The sequence below is a fragment of the Ammodytes marinus genome, assembly GCF_949987685.1.
Source record: "Ammodytes marinus genome assembly, chromosome: 6".
Lineage (NCBI taxonomy): Eukaryota > Metazoa > Chordata > Actinopteri > Uranoscopiformes > Ammodytidae > Ammodytes > Ammodytes marinus.
In genome coordinates, this window is record NC_137235.1 from 18,250,828 (window position 1) to 18,277,452 (window position 26,625).

The 26,625-nt window shown below is 41.8% G+C and overlaps 1 protein-coding gene across 4 annotated transcripts in view; it reads right to left on the reverse strand.

Moving 5' to 3' along the window:
* Positions 1 to 1,690: 1,690 nt before the first annotated feature.
* Positions 1,691 to 26,625, reverse strand: part of ntn1a (netrin 1a) — a 60,795-nt gene continuing 35,860 nt past the window's right edge. For 2 of the 4 annotated variants that reach the window (XM_080030068.1, XM_080030067.1), the window contains exons 4-7: positions 17,470 to 17,619; positions 14,964 to 15,020; positions 7,940 to 8,014; positions 1,691 to 3,199 (exon numbers count right to left, since the gene is read on the reverse strand). In XM_080030068.1, coding sequence (XP_079886194.1) covers positions 2,871 to 3,199; positions 7,940 to 8,014; positions 14,964 to 15,020; positions 17,470 to 17,619 — 611 coding nt within the window. In that variant the 3' untranslated portion in view covers positions 1,691 to 2,870. The remainder of the gene's footprint in view (positions 3,200 to 7,939; positions 8,015 to 14,963; positions 15,021 to 17,469; positions 17,620 to 26,625) is intronic. The other 2 variants (XM_080030069.1, XM_080030070.1) reach the window with 2 other exon arrangements.

Sequence of the window (26,625 nt, forward strand, 5' to 3'; positions counted from 1 at the left end):
TAATAACCATAAAATATATTAGTACGCATTGTAAAACAACATTGCAAAAAGTCTTGGCAACGGTGACAACTAAACAACATTTACAATTCATAGTATGAACACAAAGCAATGCTTTGACAGGTATGTGTGTGTGTAGCGATTCATCAGGAAGCTTGTCAACCCATTGCCCAGGAGACAGATGTAAAATGTACAACATGAGGCCACAGAGTGGTGTGATAAGAGATAACATTGTGCCGAAATAGAAAAAAACATTGACATGTAATGTGATGTTGCAGGATTATAAATGAAACGGCACGAACATGTAAATGGTACTAGATCTGTGAGTATGTTGTCATCAGTAGCGCTGGTGAAGCAGGTAGCATCATGACACACTGCCAACACAATCATTTTCATTGATTACACAGTAAAATAAACACACTATCAAAACCTTAGTTTAATTATTGAGAGATACTTCAGCAACCAGGTCATCTATTCTTTTAATTTCAATTGAACCTTGGTGTTTTTAATTTCCCAGGCTTTAAAAAAAAAATTAAATTTGGAATCATCTAGGAGGCATTTCAGTCCATTAAAAAAAAACCCTGGATAAATTGCTTGTACGGTGGTGGAATTTGAAATGATTACAATTAAAACCAAAGGAATTAGAGAGTGCATTAGATTTAAACCATGTGTCTTGAAATTATTATTTTCTACAATTTGATTTGGTGGAAGAGCATACACATTTTTTCTCGGGGGGGACGGACTGAAAAGAACGCCCAGTTTATGATACATAACATACACAGTGGGCCTCTACAAACCTGAGCCTGTGTTTTTTTACCAACGCATTCCTTGCAAGAATCCAAACTGAACTGCATACAAATAAATGAGCAATGTGGCTCGAATCAAGCAGCGTCAAGCGAGTGCAATTCACCCCATTTCTCCCTGTGCAAGTGTGGAAGTGAAGAGAATTAACGTGACAGGTCAATGGGACAGTGCAGCTTCTGTGACTGGACGCACAGTGTCCTTTTTTTAGTGAATGTACAGTCATGCATTGTGAGTGCAAAAGAGTGTGTGGACTGCAACTGTTATTATCCACAATTCAAAGTACTGTAGGATTACTCTAGATAAATACAAGCCAGTGTGAGGTGGATTTAAAAATACATTTAAGTAATGGTTGAGCACTTCTCCGAGATGCAGTTTTCCTTTTTCCACTCTGGGATTCATGTCTGTACTGTGAGGTAAGGAAATAATTTTCTTTTACTAAAACCTGTTTGTTAGAATTTCTTAGGTCCAAACCTTTTCCAGATGAAGTGGTCAGTGGCCATAAACAGTACCGTACTCAGTGGCACAGGTCAATCAAATGGATATTTTTCTCCTCTTTCTTCGTCTTATTTTATGCAAATATTTAAAGAAACATTTTGACACATTGTACAAATGAGCTGATCGTAATAAACTGTGAAGAGATAAATCATACAAAGGTCTGCTTTGTTGCACTAATGAAATACTATATACACGCCTTTGTCAGTGTCCTCTGAGAACATGCAGTGCTTTCACCCGTTCAAACATAATGTTGCATCCATTGTCCATCGACGTACCTTGGGTAACTTTCACATCTCCAATCATTACGTGTAATGAACTAAAGTAAATATTCTCTACTGCAATGTAGAAAAAAATAACTGCAAAAAAAATTATATATATATATATATATATATATATATATATATATATATATATATATATATATATATATATATATAATCAACATCTTATTTTGTAGCCACTTAAGAAACCAAATTCATTGATATTTATTTATGTTAGCTCTAACCAAGAACCACTGATGATTTTGTGAATATTATTATAGTATTGTCCTTTTGTAAGTTGGTTGTTAAACTCCTGCTGGAGTTGTGGAATAAAAATTGAAAATCACAGTGACTTATAAGTACTGAAAGTGAAATCAGTGATACAAAATGCAATCCGTTCCCCTCCCGAAAAGTGTACATTTTAACATTAGTGCCGTTAGCAGCATTGGCAGCACTGGTTAGTGAATTGAAAATTAAGGTCTCAAATGAGAGGTGTTCTCATGCAGGTTTGTACAAATAGTAAACAACTATTACATTCTGAAAATGAGAATACTGTGTTTTATCACTGATCACATTTTCTAAATGTGTAAAAGGCCAGACAGCTACATATGTAGCACAACAAATTTCTTGTCTCTTGAGTTGCAGATATATCCTAACTTTGTACAACAGGGGTAAGGAATGGCAACTCATCGATAGCTAATTGTACTATGCCTGTCTGTGGCTTGCAAACAATAGTTTTTATGGCACAATTCTTAACTGAGGAAATATTACGCCTCAATCAGATTAGTGAAGACCTTTGATGAAACAAGCTTTCTTTTTAGCTGAGAATACAATAGGAAAACAATGCAGAGGCAATATTGCAGTGGTAATTAAGTGTCTTTTTCTGAGTCATTTTTTGTTGTTGTTGCACCAGCAGAGAAATGTCCATAAAATTAAAACATAAAACATAATGATTTCATATTGAGAGAAGAAAACAAAACACAAATAACTTTGTATGCTGGTAATAGGTGCAAATTCGGCAAATCCACAAGAGAGACTAATCTCAAAGTAAAATAAACCATAAAAAACCAAATCTGCAAGGTGAGCTCCTTCAACAAAAGTTCACTAGAAAAAAACGAAACAAATCATCCTAAATAATTCTCTTCATGCTTCTACACAAAAAAAAGCAGCGACATAAAAACAGTCTCTTGTCTGTCCGTGGTCCTCCGTGTCTGCCTCTCTTTCACTTTATTTTTTTTAAATGACCCGCTCAGCTTTCTTGAATTCCTCTCTCTCTCTCTCTTTCTGGCATCCTCTCCATCTTGTTTTTCCCACCTATGGCTTCTTGCACTTGCCTTTCTTCTCGCGCTGCTGGAACTTCCGGAGCCTGCGCGCCCACGTGTCTCTCCACTGGATAACCAGGCTGCCTTTGTCTGCCACCACTCCGCTCTGGCCGGGGGAGTCCTCGTCGTTGCCCAGTAGCAGGTACTTCTTGCCGGGCTTGATCTTGGGACACTTGCAGGCCACGTCTTTGGCACGCACCCACAGGAACTGGTCCCCGCGGCGGATGCGGCTCTCCCCTTGCTTGTAGACGGAGATGATGTTGACGGTGAACTTCCACCACTCGCCGGCTTTATCCGCCTTCAGGATATGCACCTGCACGGCTGAGAAGAGGAACAAGCGATAACACATTGTTATTAGCCTATTCAAGCTAAAATGCTAACATCAGCAGCATTCTCACAACGAGGACAATCCCTAACGTGTTTATTTGTAGAGGAAAATAATATTTACAATGTTCACCATTTTTAGTTTTAGTGTGTTTTATTAGCATGCTAAGATGTGTAGGGAAAAACAAAGTACAGCTTAGGCAGATGCAGTCTATGGGCAGCTAGTCCGAGCATCACATACAGTTTAGGAACAGTAACATTAGATTATCTTTTATTGTCGTGGCAAATTGATAAACTAAATAGTTTGTGAAAACTGGTGGACACATCAACTTAAAATAAATAATATAAATACAAATAATGTCAACTAGCTGAGGGCGCTAGAGCAAAAGTGTGCATTGCTACATCCATCCTCTGGGGAACATGGATTTCTGTACACAATTTTAATCCATCCCAATAGATGTTGACATATTTCAATACAACCCTAACCAATATTTCCATCCCTTGAGCCATGCTAGCGGTATTAAAGCCTCTGAGCACGAAGTTAGTCCACAACTTATTATGTGGTTTATCTTTCGATGCCTTACCATGGTCTTCCAGGCATAAATAGATACAGATACAGTTGGTCAACTAACCACCACGCTCCTGCATGAAGATATGCAGCTCTTTTTATCATTTTAAACGAGTACTTGCTGTTTGCCTTAATTTGCTGCATCGGGTTTTCATTGAAGAGTATAACCGCAACGTTGAAAGCTCTCTTTCACAATGGAAGGAAGGTTTTGTAATTTCTTAAACAAAACAACAAACTGTCCTCAGCAAGCACGAGCGTTGGCTTGGCAGCTTGAGTCACACTGGCCACAGTTAGTTTTGCAGTGAGTCCTGACCCATGCTGCAGCAAAGAGGGATCATGTTGCTCACTATCCAAAGCTACCACACCTTCCCAGATTGCATTGCATTGATGCAACAGATAGTCTGGGTCACATTGATAACAAGCAAATGCTTGTCAGGAGGTCTAACATCTAGCAAAAATGCTCTGAATCTGAATCAGTCAATTCAAGGAGTCGCATATTCCCAGTGAATGTTTCATTTATATCATATTAGCAATTTAAACTTATGAACTTCATGTTTTTGAATCAGGACCTTCAGTATTTGAATCAGGTTGCTTGTGAAATATACATTGTGTCACATACATTTTTAATCAACATTTCAGTAGTAATATGTATTGGTTTGGATTCTATCAGCTGATATGTTAAAGGACTCTGGTTGGAATCAGGGCCAAACATAGTGTCCATACAAGTGAGATCTACAGGGCTTGCAATATGAAACTCATAATATAGATTCCAATCCTAAAAGAAAATGTAATTATTTTCTTCAGTGTTTGATTGGACATGAAATAAATTGCAACAGAATAAACTGAAGCAGGAACTATTTAGGGAACATCCAGCTTGATGGCGGCGTCGACACTAGCTCAATCGTCTCTTCGGGTTAGTATTCAATGCTGATAACACTGACGAATCAACAGCCATTTTAAATGTGAAGTAATTCATTGAGAAACAAGAGCTAGTAGAAAGTGATAACATCATGGAAAACCTTCGACAATGGGGCAACCACTAAACTAAACGCATGTTGAATAAATGCTGTTTTTATCCAGAGGGGAAAAAGGCTGGTCTACAGTATGTTCCAGCTATGATATACAGTATAGCTCCACATGCATTATGTCCATTACTACTGACAGAGCAGTGTGATTTGTAATGTGATTTGGTGGCAGGGTAAGGCCATAAGAGACGCTAGCTGGAAAGACACTTAGTGATATCACATGATGAATCAACTAGTTTGGTCCCCAAAGAGAGGAGGGAAGGAAAGAGAGGGTTGCCTCTCACGGATTGCGAACCCAGCATCTATCAATATGTATTATATCGACCAGATCTCTATAAGTTCCATTATCCTTCTCTCGTACTTATGAGACAGCTTTGGAAGTGAACCACTGTGTTAAAGGGCATTGGCTTCACTTTCAGTGTAGAGCTAATGGGGGTGGACATCACGGCAGGATTAAGAGTTCATTTTGTATTCAGGGCAGGTTTTTAACCAAGCATGCTGGATCACCAACTTGGGAGTTACACTTTGTGAATGATGAGGACTCTAAGGAGTTTTTTTTTTTTTTTTTTAAAGGAAATTTTTGAAATGTTTCTGTTTTCAGACACTCTATCCCCAGACGTGCCTTGCCTTAGCAACAGCAGACATCACTAACTATTGATGTTACTAACGTCACAAACGCTGCCTGTAGCTGATTGGTTAAAGAAGTGTTGACTCCCTTTGTTTACATACCCGTTCATGGAGCCTGGGTTGTGTATAAACACAGGGCTTTTTTTCAACACACAGACAGTAAGGACAGGTAGATATGGGAGGGAGTCGATATTCACTAATTTTGACAAAAAAGTGTTTTGGATTAGGATCGTTGCCTCCACACTTTTTTTTTTTACTGATGACTAAACATGGAAAATGTCATGTCAATCCAGCTGTGAGTCGCCTAACAATATCAATGTAGAAAACAAATAGGACTCTTGCTCATGGTAAAAAAAAAACTGCCCCCACTTTGCAGCTATATCAGGCTGTGGTTTGCTACTTTAGCATCTCAATTCTGCTGATGTTTGAAGAACATTTTCAGCCCGGTTTTATGTCCCCTGAGGTCATGTGTCAATAGAGACTTAGTGGCTGAGTTTGTGTGACCTGCTGGTGACCCTGACACCAACTTTCACCTAACAGCTGCCACTAGGTGTTGTTCTCTGTGTTTGAGTTCAGTCAACAATCCCTGTACTCTGTACTATATGGCTGAAGTAGTCATACCACAGATTTTTTACAAGACCAGACATTTCCACCCCCTACACAGACCCCGCTCCCTCCTATGATTCTTTATGTGAGTCTTTCTATCGACCACAGAAGCTTGTAGCATCGTTTCCCTACGCAGCGTGGATCCCAGCTCCCCTGCTGATCTTTTCAAAACAGTTGGCTCTCTCTCAATTTTATACCCTGCAGATTTACATTGTGTTTTACTTTTCACTCAGCTTTTCTTTCTGAGCTCATGTGTTGTAAATACTGTACAGGGATCCTGTTCTGCTCTGTTACGAATCTTGAATGTGCTCCAAACTAAGGCTGGATATGACAAGGAGCTTCATGGTTCTCATGTACAGCGCAAGCACAAAGCCCCCCTGGTGAAGGAAAGGCGAGGAGAAAGTGGATTACACAGAGCATGATGTAGCATGTAAAACTAATGGTGGACAGATGGAATAAATTTAAAAAAATTTATCAATGAAACCCCCCCCCCAAAAAAAAAATATAAAACCTACAAATGTTTCAAGGGACAACATATTAATCAGACTGCATACGTTTTAAAATGTATTTCCTTTGAGAGCAGAACTAAGAATCAGTTGAACATCATTTTTAACAGAAAAAGAAAACTTCCTTACAAGTCATTCAGTGTTCATTTCCACTGAACCCCAAAGTTTGTGCGGCCTCTTGTCTCGAGAGCATTTTCTCTCTCTACACACAAGAACATGGGTGCAAAAGAGGAACTTCCATTCGTCTTTTGGCTCTGTATTATCTCAACCCTTAGTACCAGCAGATCCCCTACACTTCACACACACGCACCACACATGCTAAGTCAGTAGGGAGGAGGCTCCCCTGGCTTCCCCCTTGGAAAATGAGCACATACATGGGGGTACTCAGTAACATGGTGAGTGATCCTGATGTTCCAGTGTTTGATAAAAAAAAGAGTTGACTATCTATAACTGTAACTAAACAAATAAGCTGATATGAAAAGCTGACACATCCAAGCATGAACCAGGCAAATGGGGTCCTCTCACGACATCGGCAGCAAGGTATATAGGCCCTTGGTGGAAGAGGAGGTGTCTATAAGCTGACCCCCTAACTCCTCCAAATCCCCCCTGTGGAACAAAGGGCCTTGGCCTGTCCGTCAAGCTGCTGAGGTATGCTGCAGGATGCCGCGGCTTGCTTGACCGGTTCAGCAGCAGCGACTTCAATCAAGGGGATGGGACAAGAGAGGGGCGGGGGGGGGGGGGGGGAGAGGTCATACGTCTTATCCACACCTTGAATGGCGTGGAGGACGGACGACCACAGGAATGCGACGAGAAAAGGCTTCGCTTGTGGAAGGGGGGTGGCAGAGTGGGCTACCTTAATGAGGATCTCTTAGAGAGTGCCCATTGTGCGTCACACTGTCTTTGCTTTACCCCCCGAACACACACACACACACACACACACACACACACATAAACATAAACACCTCTGCTTATTTCTTTATCCTGCCCTTTCTCTCCTTCTGTTTGTCTGCTTCCCTCTTCCTCCTTGAAGATCCGCTCTCTTCTGTTTGATCCTTTGTCTCTCTCTCTCTGTGCTGCAAAAAGCTGGAGTAAGCCATCAGTGAAATGCCTACCAAGAAAACTATAGCAGCAGCTCCCCAGCAACATTTTGGTCTGTGGGATGTGTGGGATGGGGAGTATTTTTGGGCCCCGGAATTGGCGCAAGAGGAGTTAACATATCCCAAACCAAAAAAACATTTGCACGTTCTGCTGATGTGCTGCCCAGTGATACTGCTCCCAAAACGTTTGACACACAGTATTTTTTTTTATCCAGAGCCAAGTCATTGAACACGGAAATTGTGTGTTTGGTCCATTAGGCCACATGTTTTTAAGCTCTTAAATGGATGGTCTGTGTCCGTTGACTTACCGTAATCTTTCTTGCAGTACTTCTTCATGTTGATCTTCAATTTGCCTTTAGACGCCTTGCAATAAGAGTCACAGTCTGCAAGAATAAGACGGAAGAAAATACAGTTAGTTGGGTACACAAACATGAAATAAAATATTCTTTAGTAATGACAAACATTTTTTTTCGAGTTTTAAAAGAAAATCTTTACTTGAATTTGTGATTCAATTTTTAAACAAAAAATGTTTAATTGTTTTTTTAAAGTTTTGTCAGAAAATGAGATACAAATTAAGATACACTGTTTCATGAATCCTCAATAACTCAACTAATTTATAATAATATTTATAATTATTAAGATACGATAATTTATGAAATTTCGACTAGCTGACATATGTCCAACATAGAGGAAATTGTTATTTTTGATTGAGTATAAAAACAATATTTCTACATTTCTAAAGATAGTTGTAAAAACTAAACACAAAAAAGATGAGCTTCTAGATTCATGAAAACTAATTTTAAAACCCAAATATATCATAACAATTAAAGCCAAAGTTCATAAACCTAATGTATGGTACATCTTCTTTTACATGTGGTGTATGACATTTTTTTCCTCTACTGGGACCTTTCCCCCAATGCAGAGTTTAAACAATATTGATACATTTTAATCTTTGGCAACACCAGTGTGAGCATTTCCCCCCGTTTCTATCATGTTTGTAAGAAAATAAAAGGAAGAAGACAAATAATAGTACTTCCAAACAGAAAGAGAAAGATTCCCTTGAGACCACTTTAAAACAATAATAATGAAGGCATTTCTGGCAGCATTTGTTTTGGCTGACCAGTCAACACATCTGTCTGGTTTGACTGTGTTGTCTAATGGGCCTGCTGTGGTGGGGCCACTGCTGGAGTTATAAAGGGGTGCATGCTTTGGTTGTGGTGGAGACACTGCTACCCCTCACCATGTCTACAACCTCCATGTGTGATGATGATGATAAGGACCTCTGAGTGGAGGGGATGGTAGCATCAGCGTTTTAGGAGAAATACAAACCAGCCCTTCCATCCATCCAACCCACTCACTCCCTGTCAGACTGTGGGAATGAGTCGGGCAGACCAGCCTCCACCCCATTTCATAACCCCCCCCCCCCCCCCCCCCCGACCCCCCACCACCGCCAAAACTGCCAAATCTCACCTCAAGCCCCCGACCTCCCGCAAAAAACCCCCCCAAAAAAACCTGCGATCATGCGATCACTTCAAGGCCCCACCGAAGACCATGTCAAGCTTTTGCATTCATTGCGGCGCGGACAGGGGGGGTGGGGGGGGGGGTAGATAACTGAGGGGCTGGCAGCTATTTGAGGGAATGGAAGGTAGGGGGTGTGAAGGGGGTCAATGCCACACAAAGGGAGGTCAGGAAGGGAAAATTAGCCATCCATGAAGCGTAAGGCAGAGGACACCCCCCCCCCCTTTTTTAGGGGGTTGTCCACTCTTGAGCCATGAACAAATAAATACCTCACACAGACAGAGGGGTCACCCAAATAGCCTCGCAGCTCTCCGCCAAGGGGAAGCTCTCACACACATACTTGTTACATGTTTTTACAAAAAAAGTTGATTTGAACTTGACGATGACTTTTGTATTACTATGTGGAAAAAGCCATACATTCAAAATATAAGATGCATATAGTAAGTGTGTTTATTTTCAAGGAACATATTTTTCTTCCCCAGCATGCATTGCTTCGTCCATATAGTTCCACATATGCCATGCCGGTTCTTTGATAGATTACCAGGAGGTGAAGGTATGGCCCTCCATTCACTTTGCTGGCCCCAGCAATCCAGAGAGTGCATACTGTAGCTCCGGTTGATTGCCCCATACTGGGCTGTCACGCTGCCAGAAACGTACAGTGCATGCCAGAAAAATGTGACGCGAGGCAATATCATGAAAAAAAAATGGCTCCTGTAGCGCTCTCCCGCTGGCATAAATTGGAACCAGAGTACTGATTAGGTTTACACATCAGTGGTGGGAGTTGTAACGAGTAAAGTAAAAGAAAAGAGGGGTGGGGGTGGGGGGTGGGGGGGGCAAGAGATGGATGGACAGGGAGTTGTAGTGGAGGAGAGTGATAGGGTGGTGGAAGAAGGATCGGAGCTTTTCAGGGCAGCCTGAATATGAACAAACTTCATTGTTGTGACCAGATCTTTGCTCCATGCCTTTACTCTCCTTTTATACTCACTTTGAATGAGGTTGCCTGGGGAACACCACCACAAGAAAGAATGCATGGAAAGGAGGCGGGAGAATGGATACTGGTTAGAGAGCGAAGGGGTGGAGAGGTTGACACAAAAAAAAGAAAGAAGACAGGAGTGAAGTTTATCTGGGGGTTGGGAAAAAGAAGAAGAGGAGAAGGACCAGGATTTTAAGTTTAAAAAAAGAAGAAAATCAGCAACAACAAAAAAAAAGTATCCTCACAAGCCAGTTAGCGTGCCACAAAGCTGGAGTTGATGGTTGTAAATAGAGAGAGTAAACCAAAATAGGCAAAAGCTAATGAAACAGAGGAGTCTATGAGCTGCACCTGATTACCATGTAAATGATGGAAAGGGGGGGGTGCTGTGGAAAGGACGCTTTGTTTTCTCATAACCCCCCTTGATGCCATCGTGATACTTCGCTTTGATAGCCTTTCGTTCCCCATTAGTGTACCCCCGAGACACAGCTCCGGGCCCCGCTGAGAGCACCCCGAGATCCCCATTTAGGTCCAGGCAGTCCCCTACGGTGAGGACAAATGTTCCCTTTGTGCGCGCCTTTGCAAGCAATGGGGAAGTGGGAGCAGTCCTGTAGCACTGAGCTAAAATGTGCTTTGGGTGTTCCGAGTAGATGTAGTTACTACGGCGCTTTGTTTGCTGTCTTTCACATCACTGAGAAGTGCGTAACTGAGAGGTGGACCTTTGCCCCCTTCTCTCAGAGTGCTGAACAACCCCTTTAAGCTAATCGTTTTTCATTTGGGCTGCAGCTGACTAAAAAGCTGCTTCAAGACGGAATACAGTAAATGTACAGTTCTATGCATGCAAGCCAAAGTTTTAGCAGTGCCCATAGGCAGAAGCAAACCTATACAGGCCTATAGGTCGGAGTCAGGGCCTGAAATGAAACAGAAAAAAGTCTAATTGTCCTTAATCAAACTCTCCAGAATCTAGATTTTAAACAAAAGCAATGAAACAGAAGATGAGACACTATTACTGCGAGGCAAATGATGAAGAATAAAAGCAACCTTATCGATAGACAAGAACGTCAATGTTGGATGATTGGATTCAAAAAGGTTAGGGTTGTGGGAAAGACCATGGCTACTGTTAATTAAAAGGGGGACAATTGCAGGTGTCTGAAGGGTCACTATGGTCTCCTACATGAACGTCAGATGTCCTAATGCCCATCAACCACCTTAAACTCAACACTCTTGCTTTCCACCTCGGTACATAAAGGGCACACTATACTTGGTTGTTTCTGTTTCATTCAAATATACCCAGGCAATCTCATTGCAAATGGACCCTGGAGTCAAAGCCAGGCGTGAACCAAGTGTCTATATCAACGATATCTTGACACACTCGAATCTAGACAAATTGCCAGAGCAAAAACGATAGAAGGAGGTGTAAATGACGGGCCCAGGAGGAGGGCTTTCTCCCTCAACCAGACTGATTGAGAAACAAATTGCGGAAAATAAAGCATGTAATTAGATTATGGAGCCGAGCCATAGTGTGCTGCTCTGCTCTGCTCTGCGCTTGGGCTGATCGCACCAGAGCCGTGAGTTTTGGATCCCGTCCAGCAAGGAGAGAGAGAATGAAAAGACAGAAAGAGAAGGAGCGAGTACCCCACTCAGTTTCTCATTGTTTTGTAAGAGAGTAAAAGACAGTGTGTTTTTTTCAGCAGACAACTGAACAGCCAGTGAAAGTTCTTGACCTGATTTGAGATTTTTTTACTTTCGGGGTGGTGGCGTGCAGTTGTTGGGTCGACCTCTTGTTACTGTAACCGATGACTGTCAAATGAGTCAGTGGGGACTCCTTGTTGGTTATCGGCCCAAAGCTTTGACACAGAGGGAGAAAACATTAGCCCGCCAAGGTTTTCCATGTCGTTAAAAAACAGTTTTGAGCAGCAAAAAAAGTCAATTGCATGTTTTTGTTTTTGGCTTTGATTGCTAACAAAATGTATTTTAATAATATCTGTTCTCTCGCTCTCTCATTCAATCAAGTGGAGCAATAAGATCTCATGTTGACAGGACTGTAAAAAGCGGTTGGAGTCAGCGAGTACTGAACAGGGTGTGTGTACCAAGACTCATGTCCAAAAAATCCGAGGAGGGGTCCGTCCAGCACAGATTCTGATCAAGCGTCAGACAAGACACACACACACACACACACACACACACACACACACACACACACACACACACACACACACGCACGCACAAGGCTGAACCTCGTTACCCTTATGAGCCTCCTCATCGTCACTCCAATTCTCCATCTCCTCATCATCATTTGTTAGGTTCACATCCTGTGTATCCTGACAGGCCCGGGCGGCCATCGCAGGTCATCAGCGGTTAATCTCCTCCACATTTTGGTTGCTGTGCAGACGTCTCTGTCACGACCCGTGGGAGTGGCGACTCGCACCATCCGTGACCTAGCAGCACAATGTGTGTTTTGTCTGAGGCCACACTATCGGAGGTATTCTCCATGCATTCCAGCCATCCGTGTGGTCGTGAGGGGGAGAGCCTCCAATGCTGCAGGAGACAAATTAATATCCACTCCATTTTCCCTCACGCCCACCATTCACCCCCCTACCACCACCACCTCCAACCCACCCCGAAAATACGCACCCCCAACTTCGTTCAACTGAGGCCCAATAAGGCACCTGCCTCACAGCTGTCAGCCTGACACCCCCCCCCCCCTCCTGGTATAACACACACTCATTAACACATATGTGTATTGGGTGTTTTCTGTTTTGCACATTTATTTCTATAATAAATACAAAGTTTCTTCCTGATTTATTCATCATTTTCTCCTACCTCTTCACTGGTTTCTTCCCTGTCTAACCATTCAATCTTCTTTCCCTTTACTCTAATATTTTTCAGTTTTCTTCTTAAGATTTTCTACTTTCTTCTTTGCGATTCACCCCTCTTTTATTTTCCCATGTCTTCTCCTTTCCCTTGAGTAAATGCACTCCACTTTACTACAACTGATCTTACTAAACTAATATTTCAAAAAAACAACCATGTACATCATTTTACTCTGGTGTAGGTTATATCATCAAATCACCACATCTGTTTGCAATCAAATATTAGGTGATTGCATAGCTGTTCTACTGTACCAAACTGACTAAGATGTGTGTTGCTCTGCAACCTTGTGAGGAGGCTCAGAGGGTAATGTATGCATCCTCTGGCCCCAGGCCCGGATGGTCCAGCGGGACACTAACCTACTCATAATTCTGATGTGGCCGATGCAGGACATGGATCGATGTGCTCCACCTTGCAATCTGCTTGATTTCAACCTCTCTGGGCTGGACAGTCTCAACCCCATTATACGTATGAGAGGGAATTCCAAGAACTCTCTGTCGTGATTAGATTATCCATATAGCTACGCCGTTTAAGTCATTACACATTCGCCATCAGGTTGCATTTACATTACAGTTCAATGACACGGTTTAAGCAATGGAATGATGAAAAATATATATTCTAAGCATCAAACCAGTATGTACCGTAGCTACAGACCTTGGTTTCCCATAAACACTGTGAGAGTATAGTTTCCTTTAAAAAAATATATACAGTAGCCCCCCAAACTTTGTTTGCAATGTTGAACTACTAAAAAGCTAAATAATAAAAATCGAATGCTTATCAACTTTGTATTTAGAAAGTATCACGTGTCATTCTCTTACTTAAACTTCAATCCATCAAAAAGGTGGGGGAACATTTTCCTACACCCCAAAAGTGGACAGATTCCTGACAAGGAGGCCCAGAGAAACCAGGCACCACCCACAGTGTGATGTGAAGACAAAGCGTGAAACAGAGGGAGACGAAGGATGTAGAGGAGAACCAAAAGATGCTGAAGGAGAAAAGAAAGGAGGTGGAGAAAGGAGGGCTGGGACTGGTAGTATCCTGACTGTGCTGTCAATCCAGGCTGTCCAGGGAAAGTTATAGGGACCACAGAGGGTCCAACAACAGCTGCACATATACATATACCTTGGGCCTCCTACAACTTCATGGGTGAGACAGTGAAAACATGCAATGCCAGATGACTCCATCCCCCGCCCCCACACACCATGACGCTTAAAGACAAACTGCGGAACATACTCACTGGGTTTGGGAAAAGGGTTCGTTCAGGTATGTCTATTTGTTTAGCACAAGATGCAACAAGTCCTTGTGTGCTTCACCTTTTTAGAATACTTACCATGAACTGTGCAATTGTAGTTGAATACATGAAGGAGTTTATCAATCATAATATCAAATCTCATGTTGAACTGTCAACATGATGAATCTCTTACTTGTAAACGCAGATTAGAACATTCGATAAAAAACATCCCATATGATCAACTAAAAAATAACCACCAGAACCAAATATTCAACCAATAAATAAGTCCAGAATCAAATACATTTCCCTTGATGAGTACTTCCCTCCCTTTAAATGCAAACTAGGGGAGACAGGCGTTTGGAGAGATGAAAAAATTATCAAATCAAACAAACTGCCAGGCCCCCATATTCTGTACACTAACCCAACACCCCACTGCGCCGCAGTTAGACTGATTAATTGTGAAAGTGTGAGAGATTAAAGGAGGCCCATCCCAGAGTTGCGAATCCTAATGGATTCAATATTCATGAACCCTTAATAAGGCATGAGGGATCTAATTTATTTTTCAGTCTGATTTTACATTTGAGGGGAAAAAAATATTGTGCTGACGTGTGGACTAGTTGAAAAATCCTGTACACATTCATACATACCAGCACAAGATTCCCCTCATATTTCTTCGGGGCCAGATGTGTTTTTATGGATATAGATAGATACATAGAAGATGAAATAAATGTTGAACTCTCACCTGATGGCTCCTCTGTACTGCTGGATGGGGTTGTAGGAGGCGCAACTGGAATCTCTTCTCCCGAAGAAAACATGACATAGACACAAGGAGAGATCAGTTTCATTATTATTTGCATCCATACGTGTACTTTTGTATTTGTGTGCATGCATGTCGGTACAACGTAATAATTGTTATCATTTGATGAGGAATATCTTAGTGTTGAGGTTGAGTTGATCAAATTTCTGGGATCTCTTTTATAATTTTTTCAACAGACAAGCTTTTAGTGTACATCTGAAATTGGCAAATAGTAGGCAAAGACCAGGAGTGATGTGCCTTTTTTCCCCCTTTACACACAAAGTTACATATGTTATATAGGTTTGTAAAAAAAAATAGTTTTGTACTGTAAGTCATGATTTTGCAATTCTAATTTCAGTCAGAGAGTTTTGTTGCTTTCTCTTTGTTTTTCCCCTAATTTGGTGTCCGCTCTCAAATAAGGTCTTAAACTCTGACCTGGGGGTTTAAGTGTGGAAAGTGTACATGAATTAGGCTTTTGTTAAGTTTCATATCCACAAAGTTCATGTAAAGTAATGTCTGTCCAATTCACTTTCTTCATACATTCTACAAACCAATCAGATGTTGGATGTTAGTATCATTCCCCATCTCTATTACCCCAAATGTATTGTCTTGCTGCTGTTGTCTCTCTAATAAAGGCATTAATTGCCCCCAGAAATCATATCAATAACCTGGAGAAGGGTCCTACCTGCTTGCTCTTTATCCCCACTAGACTCCCACTTGGATTATGTAATATGCCTTAATGAAATCTACTCTCAAAAATCTGAATTGTAAAATCCTGTTTCATTTTCCTCCCTTGTAACGCAGTTTTTGTGGGAGAACTACAACAGAGCCGTATGCTTGTCCAAAGACTTGATTCTCTCAGCTCTCCTCCATACGCTGTCTGTATTCACCGGTGGGTAAGTTGACATTCAGAGAAACCATGCATGAAAAACGGCCCTCTTATCTCCAAAGGAGCAGGATGACATCAGAAAATATTCAATATATTTATATATATATATATATGTGTATCATATAGTTATGCCTTTTCTTGTTATTATGGGCAGGAGGGAGAGAAGTAGTTCATCAAAAAGTCTGTGTTGAACTGGAAGGGGGGGAAACGAGGACAAAAGGCATAAAAACGCAGAAATGTATCAAAGACATGCAAGGGAAGAGGTGGACACTGAGGGAAAAAGTGGTGCTCAACAGTGGTGGCTTCAGCTGTGCAAGGGTGAACACTTTGCGTGTATGAGGGAAGAAAGAATCAAGTCTTTTGATTGAGTGAAAAAACCTTTCTGAAAGTAGCTCACATTTAAGTCTATAGTGCACCATAAATCAGAATGGGTAGAATGATCTGCACGCCTGTGGTTGACTTGTGGACATAATAAGGCCTTCTCCCATGACGGATTTGTCTATGTAATGAAACCAAAAACAATTTCTGCCTAAACAATTAGCCCAGAGGTCCCTTCGTTGTTGATAAGCAATCTTCCATCAGTATCGGTGCTGCCACGCGTGTCATTTTAAATAACAAGCCTGTTTTCTCATAATCGACTGGAGTAGATGTATGGCTGACAGCGCCGGAAGGTGTGCAGTCAAAGATACAGTATATATTATGACGCCATTTTAAGAGTGAAAGTTGGAAAGCGCTATTGCTGAATCTAACGGAGGGCTGTTAAAGATTAAACCCTAGCGATCATCATCAGAGAGGAACTTTATTTCCATCTCACGGGGAGAACTGCATGTTTGACACCTCAGCTCCTACTTGACATTGCCAGGAATCAAAAGATATCTGATCCAAAGTATTTCATCATGGGACCTCTGCCATGCATACTGTATCTACTGTATGTATGTGTTCTTCATAGGCATTAAGTTCCAAGTATCATAAAATCGTAGTAGCACCAATTAAATTGTGTTTTCCAAGTGAGACAACAAAGCCAATAAATGTCCACAAGTAAAGGGGCATATTTTGGCTTTTAAATAGTGACTGGATGCTGAAATTCAACCCAAAGCTTTCTGGACATTTATCTAAGACACTTTGGTGCTTCTGGTGTTAACAGCCCCAGGTCTCTACCAAGATTTATGGGGACCGTCAGGCCGAGAAGGCTGCGCTGTCATAACCTCCAGGTCCACTTTAATGGCGTGTTTATTTCAGCTAGCAGATTTACTGGTCAGAAAAAAGCGACAGTTGGACACTAGGCACTTGTCTGAAGAAAAGGGATGAGAGTATTTAACCAGGGTTGCGGTCTCTGCTCTTAAGTGCGAGTTTGTGTGTGTGTGTGAGTCTGTGTGTTTGTGGAGCTTTCTGTATTGATTGTGTGGGATATTGAACATTCAGATGAGTGTTGTCTTTTTTCACAGATTGTAATGTCTGGTGCGTGTCCCTCCCTTTCATGTGTGCATTAGGCCCTCTGAGGCCAGGCCAAAAAAGCGCCCTACAGTGAGTCAGACATGGTTAGAGACCGCCGGTTCCACATACTTATGCAGGGGGCAATGGGCGAGCGGCTCTGCTGGTAGCCTTTAGCACAGCGGTTGCACGTGATACCAGTCACGCCGTCTTTACAGGGACATTGGCCTGTGGTTTGGTTACAGGTTTTGCCAGCAGCACCCACGGGATGGCAATCACATGCTGTGAGGAGACAGAGGAAGAAAGAGAGGCACAGTGAGTGGTCACAAACACACACACACACACACACACACACACACACACACACACACACACACACACACACACACACACACACACACACATACATGTGGGGAGATACAAACATAAACTATCTTTAGGGAGTGCAGGTGGGTACACAGCAGCAACGACAGCAGTGATGGCAACAATAATAAGAGTGGTGAGAGACAGGTAAAGGCGTGCACACAAGAGACAGAACTTACTCAGGGTCCGACAGCACAGCGCTCATTCTGAAGCGGGTGTGGCATCATGACATAAGAAGAAAGAGCAACATATCCTCCAGACACGTCTTGACATTTTGGCGTAGTTCGCTAACTAGCATGTAACCACCACACGTACCATAATTAAAAGCTGTCAAGATACAATTTCAGGATATTGTGTTAGTGTGTGCGTGCTGAATGCAAGTCTGGCTGTTTAGCCTTAGGTGTGTATATGCCAGGGTGAAAGCGCTCTCCGGGACTACAGCTGTATATATTGTAGGCGAGGTAAAGAGAACGGTTTGTGCATGTTTACCAAATGATAAAAAATTGTAGGATAATCCTAATTGCCTGTTTCTGATTTCTGCCCGTGCTTTGAACGTGAGCCCACAACGTCTGTCACAGTTCCTCCAAAACTGGGGGGTCTATCGAACACATATGCTTCAGGAATGTAATCATTCTCCAATTGCTCTCCCCCCCCCCCAATCCAAGCCCTTAATTCATTTCACAGCCAAAGCCCTGTCAGGCTTGAAATCAGTGTTGAATAATAGTTGTCTGAGCGTTGTTTTTCTTTTCATCTATTTTTGGACATAAATAGTAGTGAGTGACTGTGGTGAGAAGAGGTGGTTGAATAAATAGTCCTGAACACAGTCCGTACAGTAAACTCTGATGGTCCAATCCAGACCAGAACAATCTTGATCATCCATCACCAAATTTCCACTTCTCAACTCCAAAAAACCCCTTTGTCACCAAACTTTCACCGCTATATCTCTCAACCCACAAGTATTATATTTTCAGTTTCTTTCTTATGGAAAAAAAACTATTGATGCTGACTCTGAGCCTCGGGGTTGTTGGGGCTCATTCGCTGCCCCTCCCTAAAGATTTTTGTTTTCTGCGTTGTGTCACTTGTCATTCTTCAAGCCTTCAAAGGCCTAGCTGAATTATGTACTTTGAGGTTTTGTTGGGGTATTTAGTGGTTTGGCCTGTTTTCTTTTGAACCACACAGACTGTTCAGCCCACAGTGCAAAATTACAGCTTCAAAAAGTTGTGTTGATTTCGGCCCGTTGCACTGAAATGAGTGTTTAATATGTACAAATGTCGGCAAAGGTTTTCATTAATACTGAGGCTTATGCATGCAGTCAAAGCCACAGTTTTCTAAATAATTGAACAGATTATATTATTCAATGATTTAATCTGAAAGCGGGAACAGCTGTTGTTTGATTGTCTCTGTTTGAATCTTGTGCTTCTAAAAAAAGTGTCAGTTATAGCTTCAGTTATTATTATACAACGTGTTTGTTAGCTTGTCATTCAACCAGGCAGGGAACATACTGCTGTAAAGTCTAATGTAATACACAGTCTGTTCTCTTTATGATTTATCTCTTAATCTTGGAAAAAGCTTGTATTATGCTTTTTTCTTTATTATTATTATAAGTTTTTGATCATTCTACAGTTAAAGTACAACAAGGCAAATCTGTCCTATGGGTGAATTCCACAATTTTGGTTTCAGCAGGTCTCACGCACACACACACACACACACACTCTCTCTCTCTCGCTCTCTCTCTCTCGCTTTTATCTCTATTGCCTGTTTCCTGTGATTCAGCTTCTGTTGCCGCTCTTATCTCTATTTGGTGTGTGTGTGTGTTTCAGAGAGTGTGTGTGTGTGTGCGTGTGTGTGTGTCTGTGTGTGTTTGTGTGAGTACTTGTGCTGTTCGCCGTTCTTATCAGAGAAGCCTCCTTTAAAGTGTGTGTATCTATTAGCGCCTTTATCAGACCAAGCTGTCAACGCTTTCATTGCTTAGTTGTGTCTAGCTCAGTAGAAGGAACAGCAAAGGACACACACACACACATACACGCACACACACGCACACACATACACACACACACACACACACACACACACACACACACACACACACACACACACACACACACACACACAGACACACACACACACACACACACACACACACACACACACACACACACACACACACACACACACACACACACACACACACACACACAGCCTGAGAAGCCCAATAAATAGCATGGAGGCCGGTGCAGCACGTCTTCAAACCTGTAAATTTAGGAATAGAGGAGTCAGTCGGGGGAGTTTCGAGTCACAGGAGGGCAAAGTGCGTCTCTGGTTGGAGCTTCAGAGAGCTCAGTTTATATATTTTTCAAGAGGGAATGCCTGGTAACCACAACTCACAGTCCTCAAGCCTGCCAGTAAATCATGGCGCACACACACAGCACATGGTCTACAGGTGGGAAACTCTCCATATATAGTGGGCCCTCCACATCGACTTAAAGGCTGACTGACTGCCTGACCCCACTGTCTGCTTGGATGACAAACTGTCTGACTCTGTGGCAGCAGTATGACCCACCACCGGTTGGGTGAAGGACCGGCTTTACTCTGGAGGTGTGAGTGTGAGTTTGTGGTTTAAGTGTGTGTCCACTTAACAGTTAAGTGGCTGTGTGCTCTGCTTCATGGCTACTACAGATGGCTCGGGGGGATACTGGGTGGGGACAAGGCCACTCTTTGTCTCAACACATCCAGTGAGGAAAAGTGACTGCAATTTATGATGAGAAGTGTAAGGGTGTGTACAGTATACGTATAAGGGAATCCATGTTTTTTTCTTTGTTCCAGCCTAGAACTGAATCCCAGGGATAAGTCCTGTATAACTGTCATCTTTTTCTAGATGAAGACAGAAATTCCTCGCGCTTGTATAGAAGCTCCTGGCGCCGGGAGTTGCACATAAAATAATGAAAAATGTTCTTGGGTTAATGGGGAGAGTGGAAGGCCTTTTTTTTCAAAGCCAGGCAGTCGGGCCCGGAGTCTGAGATTGCACAATGTGAGACTTTTTCAACCCGGCCCTGCCAATCGCTTACCATAAAGCTGGTGTTTGAAGTCTGAACTCCACTCCCCCCATTTGGTTTGTGTGTTCTGCGCCAATAAGAATAATTTGTTGGCCCTTTATGTGAAGCCGAGCTACCCGAGTCTGTGTTCTATTATAATTAGGTTTTCGCTCCTCCACAAGTATCATTGGCGGGCAGCGAGAGATAGTGTTATTGGGTTGTTGTACTACACATAAACAGCTCTCCATATGATCTAATAGAGGGTGTGTCTTTCTTGTTTGTGTTCTTTCTTTGGTGTTTTATTGATCAGATTAATAGGCGGCTCGGGCCCAAACAGTCATGCTTTTGGCTACAGAGCAAGTCTTAAGTGTCGGACATTTATAGAAATAACGTTTGAAGACCAGCACTACGCGTGTCTTGTTCTAATTGAAAACATGCTGATATAAGCGCAAACGCTGGAAGAGCTAAGAAAGCGAAAAGTCACGAAAAAACAATATTTTTTTTCAAATCCCAAGCGAAAAACATTTTATATGTGGTCAATAAAAGAAAAAACCTACTGTGTGAATGGAAGACATATGCCGAGGAGAGGGGGAGTAGGTTTTTAGCATGTTATTCTGCTTTAAACAGACCATCCCTCAATCAAAGCACTAATTTTCCCTCTGTATGCAAAATATGTTCCTCATCATACCAATGGTCGATGTAATTATATGATGGTTGATGTTAGGATTTGAATGCGAATGCCTGAATTCAATCCATAAGTGACAGAACCAATGCCAACCTGCTAAAGCTTGAATGTATTATATGGCCGTCTGAGGAGGACTAATCAAGAGCAGGGCTCATTATTTGACGTAGGCCTCTTGTGGACAGTTATCATTGTACTTCAAGAAAGTACAGACTCCACATTGAGATGGGTTTTTGAGGAATGATCAATGTTCAACCTCTTAAACACAGTGACATCAGGCTTTTAAAGTCAGTGCCAGGGGTGGCAAACACAACAGGGAGAAAATTAAACTTAATGCAAAGTTATCACTGTTGAGGGACATTTTGTTATCTCACTGATACGCTAGACATATTGAAAGACCACCCAGACTGCTGTATCCCTTTGTCTTTTTCAAATCTTACTATCAGTTTCTGAAGTTAAACTTGTGTATTTCTCTGACAAGTATTCATTCAAACACTTCAAAAAGTAAAAAATAAAAAAACAAGAGCTGCTCGAAACATATTCCGTGTTCACACTCTTGCTCAATGAGGGGTGAAGCTATGCAAATTACTATAACGTTTTTAACTGTTACTACTCTGCAGTGGATAAGCCGCTGCTCTCTTTTACTCATAATGTGGCCTCCTATGGAAATGAACTGCTTTTCGGGGGGGATTGTATTACTCGTATAAAAGCAAACTCTTGCGCTCCCCGACCTGCTCCTCTCGTCTCTTCCAAAAGCCACACCGCAGAAGGCCTCTCTCTCTCTCTCTCTCTCTCTCTCTCTCTCTCTCTCTCTCTCTCTCTCTCTCTCTCTCTCTGAGTTCAATAAATAACCAAACCTCTTAATTGCTGTCACTTCGGCGCAGCGTTCACACTGCTTGAGGAGCGGACAGAAATTTGTTCTGCAGTTTGAGTTTCATTGAATTATGTTGAGTTATGATGTGGCAAATCGAAGATAATTTGGCAGGGCAATACTTGATCGGCACATATGTATATAGGTGTCTGACGTAGGGAAAAAGCTGCGTGTAGTAACTTTAGGTGTATTAAGAGGGATGGGGGGGGGGGCGTGTAATATAAAATACACATCTTCCCAGGCTTCATTCGTAACTTTCCAAATATAGTTTTCACAAATGTTTTAATTGGCAAAAGAAACAAGTTCATGCTTCGTGTCCTTTGTGAGCTTGGGGTCATTACCACACATTCTTTATTGTAAGTCTGTTTCGAGTAAACCGAAGACCTCAGTAGTAACTCGGACGGTGTTTGCTTATAATTACACAGGGCTGGGAGAGGTGGGAGGGGCATAAAATCTGGCAAATTTCATGGATTAAAATTGGACAAAATCGTTTGGGTAAACTGACGATTTATATTTAATGATGAAATGTGTTTTTATTTCAATTTAGCTGAGCGGCAGCAGAGAATATGGGGGGGGGGGGGCGTCAGGAGTAGGTTTCTAATGTGGGTGAGATGATTTAGTATGCACTAGTTTAGAGACTGATGTAATGGATTTATGACATGACTGCATTCCTGCTATGAGCCTAGGGGACTATTATTATCTTATGACAACAATTCTATCATAGACCATCAGTGTTACCACCAATGGTTCATGGAACTAATAAAGCACACTGAAGCTGTATTTTTAGGCTGTAAGCTAATCATATTGAACATGACAGGGCTGATGCTGAGTAAGGTCAATGACATGAATGGTAACAATAACAATCATTAGAGCTGTAATTGTGTGAGTATTTTATAAGTTGTTGACAATTAATAAATGTGTATTCTGGTAAAAAAATTATGATATTAATTCAACAACGAGAATAACATTGGATCTGGATGAGAGCGGAGACATTTAGGCATTATTTATTTGCATATGTTTTTTAACATAAAACAAATGGTTAACCATAAAAATCGGCGCTGATGGACTCATCGATTGGAACTTTAGGAAATCTGGCTTTTCAAATATTGAAAAATGGAGTTGAGGTTCTATTAAAATACTAGCTTATTTAGTATTGAAAAGTGACTAGATAAACTTAAATTTTTTATTGTAGATGTAGCTGACATTTTCTTTGTATAGCTGAAATACACACGACAGCATTGTACTCATGGTTTAAATGGAGGACTAAATGTTGCAGCAGGTACGCTTCACATTAACAGCATATTAGAAACGCAGCTTTTACAGAGACAGAGCCCATCATGCATAAAGGACAGATGAGGAGTTCCTGTCAGGCTCCAGATCAGTAGCACTAATGATCAAAAAGCTTCACACAGGCATAACATACAGAGCCAGCCCTAAATATACCCAAGTCCTATACACAACCAGTCTGCTCCACATGCCAGAGGTCCATACCAGGTGCATTTCTCACAGCTTTTGACTTGTTGTTTTGACTTGGGCCTCTCCACTCATATATCCAAAGTTTCCCAACATCAAATTCATAATCATCATCATCATCATCATCATCTCATTTGAGAGCAGATTTCCAGAATCGGTGAAATGCATGCAGATTGTTCTTATAATGATAGTAAACACATTTTAAATTTACATGGACCGTGCTTTCATTTAGTTCTACTACAAAACCAATCATGGATTGTTTTCTCTTGGATGACCTACATGTTGCTTTCAAGGTCCTCATGTCATTGGCTAGCAAACTGAAGAAACTCAACAGTACAAGCAATACAAAAAGCAATGATAGGCAGTTAATAATGCTGATAAAAGGGGCTAAGGTCTCCATCATCTTAAATGTGTAAGCCGTTAGAGAAAATTGTAATATTGATACAAATTCAGTCAATAACTAATTAAAATAAGATTGAATTATTATCTCTATGTTAATATCTTGTCTACTGTACATTGTAAACTCTACTGCATCTTTTTCTCTGCAAGTGTGAGTAAGCAGATTCCATTCTTATGTCTGTGGTGAAATGCACGGCAGGACCTCTAGGCATCTAACTTCTTTTTCTTAAGAGAAAACAACCCCTCCCCCTCCCCCCATGGAAGTGAGTTATGGGATGCTGAAAGAATCAAGTCTTGGACACGTGAGAAGGGATGTAAAAACAAACAGGGAAAAAAGAGAGGTTAAATCTCCACAATTAGCTCTCCTGGTAGACACAGCGGAGGATAGGGGTTAATGATACACAACGTCCCAGCGGTGATGAATGTGTGTTTGCATTCCTGCTCGACAGGGGAATGGGCCCAAAGCCACAGAAGGTGTTAATGTCATGTGGAAGAATATCGCTCATGGGCGGCTGCAGGCGCGAATAAATGGCAATGGCATTTGTCAGTGAGCTTTGTTATGTTTTTCTTTCCTCTTTTTTATTTATGTTTTACTCATGCAGGGAATGAAACGTACTCGATGCGGTCGCTGGGCGTTGGGAATTTAATGTGTCTAAAAATGCAACACACGTGACGCTCTAATGCACTAGTTTGATAAATGTTTTTGTTATGGGCGGCATGAAGCGTGTCGTCATCCTCGACAGATCAGATATTGTTTTGTCTTTTATCAGCGGTATCAGCAGCATTAGTCACCACCACACATCTTGACAAATCATTGTCTTTGTGTGAACATCAAAAACCTTCGCAGATGTTTAACTATTCAGACATGCCTGCTGTCAAAGTGACTGATTGAGTGAGTTTATTTATTTACCCCCTGGTGAATGATGTGAGAAAACTCCGGCTTAAACTGTCAGCAGGCGGCTAATATTTCCCTTTCGGACTGTCCTTTTGGAAAGCTAGCGCTCTCTGGGACCCCTCAAAACAGGTATGTGTGTATTTGTGTGTGTGTGTATCTACGCCGTGGCGACTCTGAGGTGTCTCTGGGCTTGTTTGCACAGGGACGGGGGGATTCAGCTCCTGTTATCTTTCCCTGCAGCTATAGAGGAGGTGAGAAAACATTCCCTCTCTCTCTCTTTTCAATCACCCCCTCCCCTCCTCCTCCTCATCCTCCTCTCTTTCTTTGACCCTTATTAGCTACGGTGAGGGCTGATGGCAGGCGATTCATCCAGCACTTATAGCGAGCACACCTGCGTGGGGGTGTGTTCCTCTCATCCTCCTCTCTTCCTCTTTTTCTCCTCCCTCCCTCCCTCCCTCCCATATTTCACCCGTCTGAGCCTGAGCTTCACCTTGTCTCCTCCTTTTCCTTCTCTATCTCTCCGTTCAAACCACCCGTCTTCATGGTTTCTCATTCGTCTCTCTCTGAGATCACTTCACACCTTGACTCTGTTTGTTTTGCTTGTCCTGTCAACCCCTCTGCCCCCCCCCTCCTCCTCCACCCCAAATAACTCAACTGTCGATGAGGGAACACCCAGCCCGACCCGCCCCATACCACCACCACCACCATGACCTCCACAATCCCAACAGACCTCCAACTCATCTCCGCTGACAGAGTGAGTGAGATGAGGAGGGCGAGACAGGCCTAAGGAATGGAGAGACTGCTGGCGTCCCCCCCACTTCCTGTAATTCTAACCTAAAACCGTTTCGGTAACACTTTACAATAAGGGTACATTAATTGACTGTTAGTTAATGCTTAGTAAATGCATTCTAAACATGAATTTGTCGTTAACTAACCATTGATAATGCTTAAGTCATGCTTAATAGGCATTAACTAAGCATTAACTTTGTTAATACTTAACTAAACATTCATACATTAGACACACATTAATCATAGTGAATGCATAAACAATCCCTAACCTTAATAACTAAGCATTAACAGTTTGTTAATGTACCCTTATTGTAAAGTATTACCACTGTTTCATAAGACCCATCATAATCGCGGAAGTAGATTGTATTGAGTATGTTAGGTTGCTATGTATGTTTTTGAAGGTGGAGTCAGTGATTCTGGAGAATGCTCGAAAATCACTTTTTGTCAAAATCAGTGAATATCTCCTACAGTAGGGCCACCGCAGCTAGCAGCATGTCAGTTTACAGAGCCTAGGCTGTGTATTAACGCCAGCTTTTTTTAAATCTTGAGACCACACACAGTACAGACAGGTTGCAGATGGTGAGGAGGAGACAGTCACTGGAGTGTTCTCCATAATCGCTGACTCCACCTGAAATTTTCTGATGAAATTCTGAAGAGCGTTATTGAATTCCTATTTAAATAAAACCATTCATTTGATTTGTTAAAAACGTCTCTCAATTCTAGAGAGTTCCAATCGCTTTGCTGCAAACACAATCCATTTCTGTAAAATATGTTTATTTGTAAA